The 14968-nt window shown below is 36.2% G+C and overlaps 1 protein-coding gene and 1 pseudogene across 2 annotated transcripts in view; both read right to left on the bottom strand.

The window, feature by feature from the left end:
- Positions 1–3759: 3759 nt before the first annotated feature.
- The window catches only part of SNTG1 (syntrophin, gamma 1), a 362225-nt gene continuing 351016 nt past the window's right edge, over positions 3760–14968 (bottom strand). The window contains exon 17 of one of the 2 annotated variants that reach the window (XM_012661402.1): positions 3760–5169. In XM_012661402.1, the coding sequence (XP_012516856.1) occupies positions 5008–5169 (162 nt within the window). In that variant the 3' untranslated portion in view covers positions 3760–5007. The remainder of the gene's footprint in view (positions 5170–14968) is intronic. The other variant, XM_012661403.1, reaches the window with a different exon arrangement.
- The window catches only part of LOC105824046, a 28271-nt pseudogene continuing 25618 nt past the window's right edge, over positions 12316–14968 (bottom strand).

Raw genomic sequence — 14968 nt, 5'->3', positions numbered from 1 at the left:
TTCTTCACAAAGATAAGTGCACTTAAGAAAATATTTACACTTTTCCATATTCTCATTTGGAATTTATTTATAATGAAACTACACACTATTACACTGGATATTTATTTTTTATTCTCTTTCTCTAATTATATTCTTTGTTAGATATTAGTTATCATGAGAATTTAACTAACTATGGAGGGTTGATTTATTTTTAGCTGTTCTCAAAATTATAATCTCTCTCCTTGCTTTTAATTATATCCTTCATATTGCTAATAAAGATAATTTTTGAAATAATAAAAAAACTATTCATGTAGTTTTCTTGGTTAAAATATTCTAATATTTTCCAACTGCTAGTTGACTAAGTGTCAAACTCCTCGTCATAGCGTAAATTATTTTCACAGTATGTGTCCAATGTTCTCTTTCAGCCCTGGTTTCTCTCACAAAAATCTCAGGCAGAATTGCATTCTCATGTGTTTTCCCATGTCTTTAAGCTACATGTTTACTGTACTGCAAATCCCTGTTTAATGTTATCATGACAACTTGCCAGCTATCTCTGTTGTTCTCTTGTAATTATTTGCAAAAGCTCATTACATTACATTTTCTCATCTTTGCCTTCCCTTTAGCTTGAGTAGATACCGGTAAAGGTAAAGAGTGGCGATAGATTGAATGCTTTTCCCCCAAGATCAGATACAAGGCGAGGATGTCTACTCTCAACGATCTTCTTTAGTATTAAACTAGTAACCAGTGAAATACGGTAGGAAGCCAAATTTAAAACTTACAGCACAGAAAGGAAGAAATAAAAGCCTCTATTGCAGATGACACGATTGTCTATGTAGAAAATCTCATAGTATCTAAAAAAAGAGCACTAAAATTGATAAATACATTACAAAGAATCAAAGTTGTCATGCTTTCAAAAGCTGTAACTCTATGGTTGTTTAACTATTTTGACAAATAGTACCTTTCTTCGAACTTTGGGGTATCTTAGGAGTCACATAGCTCATGTCCATAAATATTGGTGAACTAAACAGATTATGTCCCGAATGGGCTGTACTCCATTAGAGACAGGTCATATTTTAACCCTTTTCACTGTAGTTAAGTCTTTCAGGGTCATATTTTAAACATATGGGAAAACCTATAAATCAAATCCAAAGAAATGAAAACACAAATGTAATAAAAAGTATTTGTTTTTATTTTCCAGTATGCTTCATTAAAAAAGGTACAGTTTTATTAGTAGTACATTAATGAACTGAAAGAACAAAGTGACAAGTTTTTGTCACAGATATTAATTTACATTTTCCAAACATCCAACAAAACAATTAAAAATGAAATAAATATATTTACATTTTATATTTCTGGTATTTTCATTGCTTTTTAATATGTATAAAATATATAACATTTATAATATTTTATTTTCAAAAACAAATTCAAATGTGCAAATAAGTGACATGATTTTTAAGTATTCAGTAATGAGAATAAATCATAAACAAAACATTTAGAGGTCTGAATAAAGCAACCTTAAGGAGAACTCATGAGCACAGCAGTATTAATACTAGCAAAATGTTTGTTATTAATATCCAAACATCTGCACTTACCTTAAAAAGTTAAGCACAAGATCATCCTTGTGCTTTTAAAGCTTCTCCACACTGCTGCCTTCTAGCAGTAATTCTAAATTATTGTTACGATCATTACTTTTCCTCAGTGATAAATCAAACTTCTCGCAAATCCAGCATTCAATGTACACAAGGTTTATGAACAAGCCCTGTCATTGTAAATGAGGGAAAAGTCGATCTATAAACTAGTGCACCCAAAGGAAAATTTATCTGCTTGCATGGCTAATATGGACTTGAAATTTATTTTCAAGAAATTGCTTTTTTTCTTGCTGAATGACAGTTTTACGAATGAAGGTTTTAAAACTGTAAGTTGGTACATGCCTGAAATATGGGCAAGACCTGATTACCTGATTATTCTCCTTTAAAAAAAAGTTGGACAGTAAGCGTTGGGGTACAAATTACATTTACATTATCTATTAAAGTATTTTTTGAAATAAATTCTTGTTGCAATATAACGAATTAAAAATGCCCTTGCTGTAATATACTTCGGCTTAAATGAATTGTTATTCTTTATCAGGCAAAAGACATTATTATAGTAGTTAACAGTTTTCAAATGATTTTGAACTCCGTTCTCTGACCTAAATACCTAAAATATTCCCCGTTAAGCTTGCAATATGTACAGTGTAATGAACCCTTTAATGACAACACACACACACAAACACGCGCGCGCACACACACACACACACACACATCCCAAGGCACTGGAAGGGTTAACACATTAATTAAGCATTTTGCTGTTAAAATGTGTTCAATGTACAAACTAGGATTTGATAAATAAATCTCATGCATCTAAACCTAAATTACATGAGAAATAGAAATTTATAAGTATTTTTGTTTTTTTCTAAACTTTCTCATTCAAGTAATCCAAGTTGTGACAAATAACAATGGCTAATCATCACATTGTAAAGAAAACATTAGAAACTATTAATAATTGCTAAACTGATGAAAATCAGAAGAGTGTTTTCCTAATTGATTGCTGTTCCACTAATCATGTTAAATAGCAGTTTAGGCCTGTTGGTGTTTTTATCAGTAGTATCAAAAATAATCACATAAGTTATAATCAAGCTATAATTTATGATGTAAAGTATATTAAATGTATGTAAATGCAACTTATTCTTTTATTATAATTAATAGTCAGCATTTTATTATACTTATATATACACATATATATACATGTGTATATATAAGTATAATATATACTTATATCTCTCAACAAGGAGAGATATATTCATACATATCTCATTGTTAACCTTTTCCTTCATTATACATATGAGCACAGGCTAAATTTTTATGATATAACTGATGTAACAAAATGGATATTTAAGCAAATTGGACTTTTAAATTTTAAGACAGAATTTTTACATTGGATATTAATTTTTTAAATGATTCTATTACAGGTACATAAAGTTTTAAAACTATTTTTTTGTTGTTTTGCTCTGTTTTTGTTGTTGGATAACTAGCCTATGTCATACTGCCTTCAAACCAGATTATCACCTTGTGGGCACACTGATGTCACCCCAATATGGGGCACAATGAGATTTAATTATAATTAATAGCAGAGATTCTGTAATGAATGCCTACCACTGCTTTCTGTCCCAAGGTGGACATATCCCACTCCCTTTATTGCTCTTTCTCTGTAAGTTCACAAGTGCACTGTGAAACCTGCTTTGGTGGGCTTCTGATTTTACAACGACTTTTGCGTTTGATCAACACACTGAGCAATAATTCCAATGCGCTATCCTAACCACAGATGCATATTTAGTTTTATGGTCAAAATAAATTATATTGAAACTGTTTATTGTCCGATTCGCCAGTTCTTTTGAGAAGGTATCTCATATTCAACTTAACACTTTCCCACGTAAATTATAAACCTTCACCTTTTCTTTTCAATTTGATGTATTTAAGGATTAATCTGATGCAAAATGAATTAATAATTGTAATAATTATGAAAAAAGTTTGATGTTAATTTTTAAAAATTAGTAATATGTTCTTTATATAAATAATTTTGTTTCCCTCTTGAATGACTTTTTTCTCTTATTTGAAAAAAGAAAATTGAATCACTTTATTAGATACTTGGTCATCTTTACAAGGAATCCTCTAATGTTTTGGTTTAGTTGGGAGCATGTGTGTCAATAAAAAAGTAAGTTTTTTTTTTTTTTTTTCTATTCTAATAGGCAGCTGGCTGGTTAAAAGCAGATCTCAGTAAAGCTGTAGTGAGAGAGAAGGTTTTCCATGCTATACATATCGTTACATAATATCTGGAATCTGAGTCATGTGCCCACCACCAATGCTTTCCAATGTCCAGCACTGGAACACGCCCAAGAGAAGACATCCAAAATAACCTGCATAGTTTGGCATTATTTAATCACTTTCCATAACAAGGTAAGATATAGATTTTAACCTTTATTTTCAAATATCACCTTAACTCCTCATAAAATATTACTAAAATGAAAAGATGTCCTTTAGATAACATAAATAATAACTTTGAGACTGCTTTCTAGTGACATTTCAGTTCACAATTAACTGGCAGAATTAGAATTACAAAGATTTTTTTCTCACAACATATTTGTTGATACTATTTTCTCTACAAAATTTTTTGGGGTCACTGAAAATTTATGAAACTTTAAATTGATAATAAATCTCCTTAGGTAAAATATAAATCTTTTTAAAATGAAGGAAGCAACAAGAGGTTCAGGAATGGTTCCATCACATATAATTAAATTAAAACATTTCTGGCAGCTAATAAAACATTTCAGTGACTGCGATCCCAGGGACAATAGTCCATTTCACCGTGTGTCTACCATAGCTCCACATAACTATCCTCTGAAGCTTTTCAGGATATTTTACAACGAGATAACAAAATTGGAGTGCCAGTGTCAAGTCACGGGATGAGAATACAAGGAGAAGTTTACAGCAGCACATTAAAGTGCATTCTTCTTTGACGAGTGCTTTGCATGCGCCTGGCTGCCGTGTGGGGCTTTCTTGCCTCTCCTACGTCCCTCATAGTACAATGATAGGGCAATAGCTCATGGTCCTGCCCAGCATGTATCTGTCATACAAAATAATCTAAAATACAGAAGTAACCATTTAATAGGCATTTTTATTTATAGGTAGCTTACAATTTTTATATTATTTACATACTTCACGTCTTTCATTCTTTGTCTCCACTTTGGGGACAAGCAGGGTACGTGCTGGCACAAAGCAATCGAGTGAGAACAAGCTGTTCTGTTCGTTTAGGATGATTCACAGATGCCTTGCAGAAGAGAAGTGTTTTGAGGTGTCACACGACCTTCTTTTTTCTGCTGAAACTTTAATCTGACTCCACTGTTGACTTGGTAATATCGTGGTTCCCCAGGGTCTAAAATGAGAAATATATTCTGTTTACACAGTCACGGTGCACAATGCGGAGCTCCGTATGTCAAGTTGTGTACTTTGCTTTGCTCATAGTAGCAGCAGAGCCTGTAGCTGCAGAAGCTGTAGCCTGATTGCCTAAAAACAGAGGGTCCAAACAAGCCACTTTGGCAGCAAAGAATGAATGAATGCAGTGAAGAACAGCAAATAAATTTGAAAATTCCAATTCCTGAAAGGGAAAGAGAAAGAAGTCAGATAAAATACAAATCACTTTCTTAAAAATATGATAATAACTGGACACTTTTTTCAGGTGAAAGAAATTTATCTAGAATTAATGGTATCTAATGTATGGAAACTAATTTCTAATGTAGACATTTTTGGTGAACGTGTACAAGTCATAGATATGGCAGGTTTACTTCAGAACATGGTGGACAAGAGGGAGGACTATTCATTCTTGTCATCTGTGCACGTCCCTCCAGCATGGAAAAAATAAATTTGGCCAGACTGCACCTTCACTCTTAACAATGCATCAGTAAAGAGAAACTTGAGAGTACCTTAAAGAGCACTTTCATCTCTTTATACACACATCAGATAATAAATATGAATTAGAATAATCAAAACATATTCTTTGCTATTCTTTAGAATGAGTCGCTATTTATCTGTCATTGGATCCTAAGGGCAAAGTGCTAAAGGCAAGGGGCTGTGAACGTTTGTGACGCAGGGAGCCGAATGGTTTGCTTCCAAAAAATAACTCATGCATTAGTTTTCATTGTTGTGGCTGCTTATTTAATGGCGTGTATGGAGTATTTACTAAAAGAAAATAAAAATCAATGAGAGCCCACTAATTCATTTTGGATTTTTAAGTAAGTAACCTACTTACCAGTGTCAACCCGATGATATATATTGCAATGAAATAGAGAAAAGTTTTTCACAAATGATGTCAGACTAGCTATAAAGTCATGAGGCAATGATCAGGACAGATTTTGAAAGATGATGCTGCAAATATTTTTTATAAAAGACCATCATTGGGCCCCAAATCATGTTTTAACTCCAAGAGAACTGAGAGAAGACTAATGCGTTTATGTAGTTAATGAAGTAAATATGATGAACCTATCATAAAGAGGAAAACTCAAGGGTAATAGATCATAGGAAATTGCTGAGAAACTAGTTGTTATTTTATTACATATCTGTAATAAAGGATGAGTAGGATGACATGCACGCTATTGATAGCATTTGTAATTTATAGCATGTGGCTACGGAAAATATCCAAGCAGTTAGGGCACATTACAATATCTGTCATGTACCAGGGTGCTATTTAAGTGAAGTAATTCACCCAGGAGTATTTTCCTAGGTCATGAAATCGGAGCACAATAGAACAAAACTTATATTCATGGTTCCTTACAATATAAAAGAAATAGCTATGTGGTCTCAGTAGTTCCCTTCCAACTTTCAACATTTCATAGTTAGCTTCCTGTGGCAAACACTTACTCTAGAAACTAGCAAAAGCTATTCATTGGCCAGGTGTGGTGGCTCACGCCTGTAATCCTAGCACTCTGGGAGGCCGAGGAGGGAGGATGGTTTGAGCTCAGGAGTTCGAGACCAGCCTGAGTAAGAGCGAGACCCCGTCTCTACTAAAAACAGAAAAAAATTAGCCGGACAACTAAAAATATATATAGAAAAAATTAGCCGGGCACGGTGGTGCATGCCTGTAGTCCCAGCTACTCAGGAGGCTGAGGCAGGAAGATCGCTTGAGCCTAGGGGTTTGAGGTTGCTGTGAGCTAGGCTGACGCCACAGCGCTCTAGCCCGGGCAACAGAGCAAGGCTTTGTGTCAAAAAAAAAAAAAAAAAAAGCTATTCACTGAACCATTTTAATTCCCTGAAATGCTTCCACCAAAAATGTTGTTAGTAACTCCATCATAATTACCTTAGGAGCTTTATTTTTAATAATCCACTTCTGCAGCACTAGTGATATGTTATTCGTAAAGTAGCAGTTGTTCCCTTGCCTTAACTTACCCTGAAAATCTTCCATCCATCCCTTCATTCTTTGTGCAGCCAGCTAATTTTCCACGAGGATTTTAAATACTTTCTGTATCAATCCATGTTAAATCTACCCAATATGAAAAGGGTTGGAAAATCTGGGGAAATATGAGCTTATTCTGTGTATTATTAAAAAACAACCATAGAAACATGCAGTTCACTCTTGGTGAGGAGGAGAATGTAGCTGAATGTTACAACTAGGCAAAAGTAGTATACCAAATAACTTTTTGTCAAAAATAATTCTATGAAATCCTTATTAAATTGGAGATAAGATTTTGGTTAATAAGAAAAATAAAACAAATATAGAAATACCCAGGCAGTTTTAGAAAGATAAAGGTTTTCGATTATTCCCAATTAGTAAATTATTTGGCAATAATTTGATGTAAATTGATGCTTTAAAATATTTACACCTGTTTCTGTGGGAGCAGACAGACAATAATAACAACAGGTAATTAGGAAAGAAAGTAGAAGAGATGGAAGAGAGTAGAAGAGAGTAGTAGAGATGGATTTGAGTTTGGCTCTTGATTCCAGTGTCATCTCGTCTTTCCTCTGCCTCAGCGTCCGCCTTGCAATCATGCCCACTCCTAGGGCTTCGAGGGTCCCTTCCACGTCCCTGTGCTGCCCCTTCCCTCCTTCCCCAGGTGAGCCCTAGACCTACGCTCTCAGCCCCTTGTCAAACATCCACAGACAACGTCTGCCGAGCTAGCGATTATCACCTTGTGGTAAAGCTCTTCTGATCTTCATTAATCCCATGAATCTCACTAAATATAAGCTATTTTCAAAATTTAAGAATATTCGTTCAATAAATACTGAGTGTTTCCTACACACTTATTCCTTTTTTGGGGGGGGCGGGGGCGGAGCGGCAAAAAGACAGCAATGAACAAAACAGATTTAAAAAAAAAAGTCCTGATGGGATTTACAGTCCAGTGACAGGAGACAACATATAAAGGCATAAATAAATTAAACATTCCAGGATATGAAAAGTACAGTGAAGAAAATAAATTGGAGAAGAAAGCAGAGTATGGGTAGGGTTGTGGGACAGAAAACTTCTCATTGCCATATGTCCCCTTGAAGGGGACAAAGGAGTGGATCATTTCCACTTTTGCGGGAAAATATTCCAGACAGAAGAAGTGCAATGTCAAAGGCCCTGAGGTAGTGGCAGTCTAAGAGAGTGTGAGGAAAAGTAAAGGCCTTTGTCTCTGGAATGGAGTGAATTATGGGGTGATTAGTAGAAAATGGGGTCAAAGAAATAAACACAGGCCAGAACTTGCCTTTCCACATGGTCTCTTTATGAGTTTACTTTGAGTGACTTGGGAAACCACTGGAGGTTTTTTGATCAGAGAAGTGACAAGAATTGACATATGTCTGACACTGGCCATTTTGGCTAGACTGTGAAGAAAGAGCTCTAAGGGAATGCCACTGAAAGATGGGAGAGACATTATAATGTTTTTCCATAAGAAAAGGGGTCAGATTTAAAAGTTAAGTTGAAGAACTAGAAGGAGAGAGTCGCCATGTCTAGAAAAGGAGGAATTGGCATTAAATATCAAGATTTTGGTTTTGGGTATGTTACAATGAGAGCCTATTAGATATGCTCATCAAGGGGCAAGTAGAGAGTTGTATATATCAGTGTGATTTAAGGGAAAAACCAGAGTTGAAAATAAAAGTTATGCTCTGTGAGCATCCAGATGCCCTGGGTCTGGAAGGTTTGCAGGTAGAGAAAAGGCTGGGCTGCCATTCCTGTGAGCAACAGTGTAGCAAGTTCAGGGAGCAAGAAGCAGCAGCATAGAAGAAAGAGCATAGTTGCCACAGAAGCGAGAGAGAAAACCAGAGAGTCTTGCAAAATGAAAACTGGAAATTGACTATTGGATGCACATAGACGTTATTTTTATCCTTTATAAGAGACTTCTGTGAAGAGGGGGCACAAGACTCTTAGGAATGCGTTCATGAGAGATTGGGTGGAAAGGAATTGGCGTTACTGTAGGCAACTTCTCTTTGGAGAAGTCGTTTTTTTCCCCCCTTAAATGGAGCAGAGAAATGGATAAGTAGATAAAACCGGTAATGTTTTTCTAAGGTTTAAGCAATTAGTATATATTTGTAGAATTGCTGGTATGAAGACAGTAGAGGGCTCACATCTGAGGACAGTTGTAGAAACCTACTGAGCAGAAGAGAAGGGTGGGAGTTAGTGCAGACGTGGGAGGCTGGGCTCGGACAGAAACCTGCAGAATGGTCCAGAGTGGCAGGAGGAGGGGCAGCGTTCATCGGCACAACGCCAGGACAGTGGGTAGATTTGGTGGTGTGCAGCTTTGCTTAATTCTGCCTTTTAGGTGAAATAAGAAGGAAGGTCATTGACTGACAGGAAGGATAAAGCAGGAAGTGTTGAAAATTTGGACAAAGTGCTAAATAATTTTTGAGTATTATTTTAGGCACTTATCTGGAATTTATTTTCTTCACTCTGCTTAGTCCTTAGAAACTTTTAACGGCTCTCTAAGTCTACGGAACACATGATGGAGAGTATCATTCTGTGGGCCCCATAAAGTCATCTATATTTCATACCTGTTTTCCCACAGCAACATGATCATGCAATACTCAATAGATCATTACAAGAGCAACAGTCTTCTAGAATGTGAAAACAAAAGAATTATTGAAAATCTTAGGAAAAAATACATTTTATAAATTCTTCGGCTAATAGCACTATTGTGTTTCCATTCTTGCTCTTGATTTCAGGATTTTCCCTTCCCTATGATGGGCCTCTCTTTCGTTTCCACTGTAACTCTCATTCTTTCTTCAAGGCTAAATTTAACTCCAATATTCTTCATGACCTCGCAGTCATCAGGTAAAAAACATGCCTCTCTGCCATTATTAATATAAGGCTTCTTTCTTCCAAATGCCATTAGTCACAGTCAGCTTTACTTATGCCATTAATGTATAAGTGAATGTGTTCCCTAGCTTGACAACCCCTTTATGTGCCATTCACCTTTTTCCCACAGCAGCCTTATGGAGATATAATGCACCTGTGTAAAGCACACAATTCAGTGTATCTCAGTATACTCACAGATGGTGTGTAACGGTAACCATTATCAAATTTTAGAACATTTGTATCATTCCAAAAATATACCTTATACCCAGTACAAGTCACTCTCGTTTCCCTGTCTCCAGGTCCTGGTAAGCATTAGTCTCTTTCTCTTTGTATAGGTTTGCCCATTCTGGACATTCAACATAAATCATATCATACATTTGACAACTTTTGTGATTGCTTGCATTTGCTTAACGTTTTCAAGGTTCATCTCTACTGTGGCATGAATAGTACTTCTTTTTTCTTTATTGCTGAAAAATATTTTCTTGTATGGACATAACTCATTTTCTTCTTCCATTCATCACTTGTTGAACATTTGGGTTATTTCCACTTTTGGTTATTAAGAGTAATGCTGCCATAAACATCTGTGTACAAGTTTCTTAGACCGTGTGGACATGTTTTCATTCCTCTTGTGTATAATTTGCTGGGTCATATGAGAACGTCACGTTGCACTTACCAAGGAGGCGTTGAGCAGTTTTCTAAATGAACTACAACATTTTACATTCTCACTAGCGACATGTGAGTGCTCTAGTGCAGTTGAGAACCGCGTCCTCACCAATCACTGTTACTGTCTGCTTTTTTTTTTCAAAATCATAGCCATGGTAGAGAGTGGGAAATAGTATCTTATTTTGGTTTCGATTAGCATTTTTATCACTAATGATTTGAGAATAATTTTTTGTGCTTATTTACAATTTGAATATCTCCTCTGGAAAAATGTCAATTCAGATCTTTTGCCAATTTTTAATTGGGTCGTTTATATTTTTAGTTCAAATTCTAAAGATTCTTCATATATTCTGCATATGATTCCTTAGCAGATACATTATTGGAAAATATTTTCTCCTATTTGTTAAGTTTTCTTTTCACTTTCCTTACGGTATTATTTTCAGCACAAATGATTTTAATATTGACAAAGTCAAATTTGTCTATTTTTTTCTTTTGATTCTTGTGGTTTTGGTGTTGAATCTAAGAACAATTGCCAAATCCAGAGTCACAAAGATTTACTCCTATGTTTGAAGAGTTTTATTGTTTTAACTCTTACATTTATGTCTATGATTTCTTTTTCTTTTTTAAACAAAAACATTTTTATTGAGAAGATATGAGGAAGCACACAGAAGGCCAGAGAGCCAGGTTCAAAAAGGGATAGTATCCAAAGTTATTCTGGGAATTAATTGATGGTCTCAATAGAATTCTGGGACAAGAATAAATGGGTCCCCACAATTCCTTTCTGGTTCATGTGTGACTGAATTACAGACTCAAAATCCTGAAAAAGAGGTTGCCAGTATTCAACAATGGCTATAATACTTACCTGTGGTGAGTAGAAAGGGTACCTGAAAGACACCACCACAAGGAAGCCCCCGAGAGAGGGCAGGTATTCCTCCAGAGAACACAAGGGTGCTCACATCAGCCAATGGAGAACAGACACTGAACTGTTAAAATGTAATAAATGCTCATGACGATGATTTCTCTTAAGCAACAGCCCTGTAACAGCTGCCAGACCTGCTTACATAGACTACCGAATAAGTAAACTTGGAGTGAGAACTGCATCCTTTCACTTGTTATAAGCCACGTTATTTTAGCTATATTGCTAAGAAATAGACAATATTGATATTTAGCATTTAATATGGAGAATATGGAGGAATGTTATTCCACAAACTATCAAATATATATGTATAACAAGGTACATTAAAAAATAAAATACCAAAATTTTAAAAATTGCTTTTCAGTGTTAACTCAGAAAGTCACACTAAATATCTCTTAACTTTCAGAAAACGTTCCTTGCATTTTTCCTGACCATCATTTTTACATATTAAAACAAAACAAAAAACAACTTGATACTTCACCAGGAAAAAAGCCTACTATTTATAATTGAGTTTTTCTTTAGTTTACAAAAACACAGCTTCGAATCTGGAATGTGACTTTCCATGTAACACATTCTGTGGGGAAATGCTTTCCTGATTTGTTAAATTTATAATGTGTTCTCACCATGAATTCTCTGAATCTCCACAATGATGCTACTACACTTGGTACATTCACTGCTCCTCATTCCTTCAATATTCTCTTGTTGACAAAGATTTGTGACTTATTTCTGAAAGCTTTTGCAAACTCACTCCAAATATCATTGGTCTCTCTCCTATATGACTTTTTTGACATGAATGCATTTTAGGACCTCCTGCTTATAAACCCTGTCTATTTTATCATCTGAAGTCTCCTGAGCATCAGCCTCTGTGAGAAAGCTTCCCACATTTACTTCATCACTCTGATTTCTCATTTGTGAGTTTTCCGAAGTACACGAAGGCCTGAATTCCAACAGAAGGATTTCCCACATTCAGGGCATTTCCATGGTTTCTCTCCAGAATGAGTTTTCTGGTATATCTGAAGCGATGCCTTCCTAGGATAGGCTTTTTCACATTCATTGCATTCGTAGGGCTTCTCTGTTGAGTGAGTTCTCTGATGTATGATCAGCTGTGATTTCCCACAAAAGGCTCTCTCACACAAACTGCATTCGTAGGGTCTTTCTCCTGTGTGTGTTCTCCGGTGTATAACGACTTGCTGCTGAAAGCCTTCCCACATTCACCGCATCCGTATGGTTTCTCCCCCGCGTGAGCTCTCAGATGTGCCGTGAGCTGTTCCTTCCTACCAAAGGCTTTCCCACATTCACTGCACTGATATGGATTATTTCCTGTGTGAACTCCCTGATGTACAATGAGTTGTGTCTTCATATTGAAGGCTTTCCCACAATCACTGCATCGATAGGGTTTCTCTCCTGTATGCATTCTGATGTGAACGAGGAGGTAGGATTTACTCCTAAAGCCCTTCCCACATTCACTGCATTTATGGGGTTTCACCCCCGTGTGAGTTCTCTGGTGTACAACAAATGGTGACTTCAAACTAAAGACCTTCCCACATTCACCACATTCATAGGGTTTCACACCTGTATGACTTCTCTGGTGTAAAATAAGCCGTGATTTCCAACTGTACGCTTTCCCACATTCGCTGCAACCATAGGGCTTCCCTCCCATGTGAATTTCCTGATGGACGATGAGCTGGGACCTGAAAGAAAAGACTTTCTCACATTCACCACATGAATAGGGTTTTTCTCCTGTGTCAACTCTCTGATGAGCATTAAGGTTTGACTTGGCACTGAAGGCTCTTTCACATTTAGTGCATTCAGAGGGTCTCTCCCCTGTATGAATTCTAAGATGGACAACGAGCTGTGATTTACAACGAAAAGCCTTCCCACATTCGCTACACACACAGTTTTTTTCTATGCTATGAGCTCTTTGATGCTTAAGAAAATATGGCTCTTCGTAACCATAGAACTTATCAGGATTCTTTCTTACATAGCTTCCGCTTGAACCTGAGTTTTGTGTGAAACCTTTTTCATGTGTGTTACACTTATGGAGTCTTTGTTTGGCAGAAACATGGGTTTTGCTCAGATGAAGTTTTCCAAACACATTACAAGCATAGCTTCTCTCAATGCTTTCAAGCTCATCTTGATTTTTCTGGTACCATTCTTCCCAGCCTTCTGGACAGCTCCGACTGGAAATCTTGGCGTTTACTATCCACGGCTCTTCCCCTTGCTCCAACTTGAAGATTAAACCAGGTTTGGTGCCATGATACCCCACCGATACTAGGTTGTTATAGTTTTCCAATGTCACGTCCCTGTATAGGTACTTCTGTGTAGAATCCAGTAGCTGCCGCTCTTCCGAGGTGAACTCCACAGACACATCCGTGAATGACAATAATCCCTTCAACCTTTTGCTCCACCTGTGTAGCTTCCATTCCCTGGGTAATCCGGGGCTAAGATGACTGGTATCACATCTGCATCTAAACAGCAGTAAAGAGGGCAACTAGGAAGGAAGAGCAGGGAATTCAGAAACACAGCCTGTTCCCGTATGTGCCCAACTCCAGTTGAAAAACTGGTAAACATCTCTTACCAAACTGGAGAAGCTGAAGTTTCCTCCCGGCCCCCGAATGCCCAGGCCCAGGAGGCGCGGGGCCCGCGCCGACTATGATTTCTTTTTAAGGAATTTTTTTTATAGTGTGAGAAAAGGACCCAATATAATTTTTTGGATTAGATAACCAGTTTCCCCAGCACCATTTACTGAAAAAACTGTTCCTTTCACATCTTACTGTGTTGAAAAGCATACCAAAAATCAATTAACTATAAATGAGATTTATTTCTAGATTCTCAATTCTATTCCAGTATTCTACACGTCTATTCTTATGAAAATACCACAAAGCTGTGATTACTATAGTGTTTTGAAATATGAAAGTGTGAGTCCTCCAACTTCTCCTTTGCCAAGATTCTTTGGCAATTCTAAATCCTTTATATTTGAATATATACTTTAGGATCAGCTTATGCATTTCTGCAAAAAGGTAGTCAGAATTTTGACAGGAATTTTATTATATCTGTTTGTTAATTTTGGGAATATTGTTGTATTAAAATATGACGTCTTCTAATCCATGTACATGGGATATAGTGCCACTTTTAAATCTTTTTAAATTTATTTCCATGTTTTGGATTTTTCAGTGTAGAAGACTTTCACTTCTTTTTTTAACTTTATTCCCAAGAATTTTATTGATTTTGATGCTACTAAAACGGAATTATTTTCTTAATTCCACCTTCAGTTGTTCATTGCCAGTATATAAAAGAACACAAGTGATTTTTGTATATTGGTATTGTATGCAGCCCTTACTGAAGTCATTTCCTAGTACTAATTGTTTTTTAGTGGATTCATAAGAATTTTCTATATTTAAATTCATGTCATCTATTCCTGGCTAGAATTTCCAAGACACTGCTGATGGAAGTGGGGAGAGCATACATCATTGCCTTGATCTCGATTGTAGGGGCAAAGCATTCAGTCCTTCTATTCTTAGGTTTTTTGCAATGTATTTATTATAAAGGGGTGTTGGA

This window comes from Propithecus coquereli, unplaced genomic scaffold (genome assembly GCF_000956105.1).
Source record: "Propithecus coquereli isolate 6110/MARCELLA unplaced genomic scaffold, Pcoq_1.0 Scaffold71, whole genome shotgun sequence".
NCBI lineage: Eukaryota > Metazoa > Chordata > Mammalia > Primates > Indriidae > Propithecus > Propithecus coquereli.
Note: the sequence above shows the minus strand (reverse complement) of the source record. Positions and strands in the feature narration are given on the sequence as shown.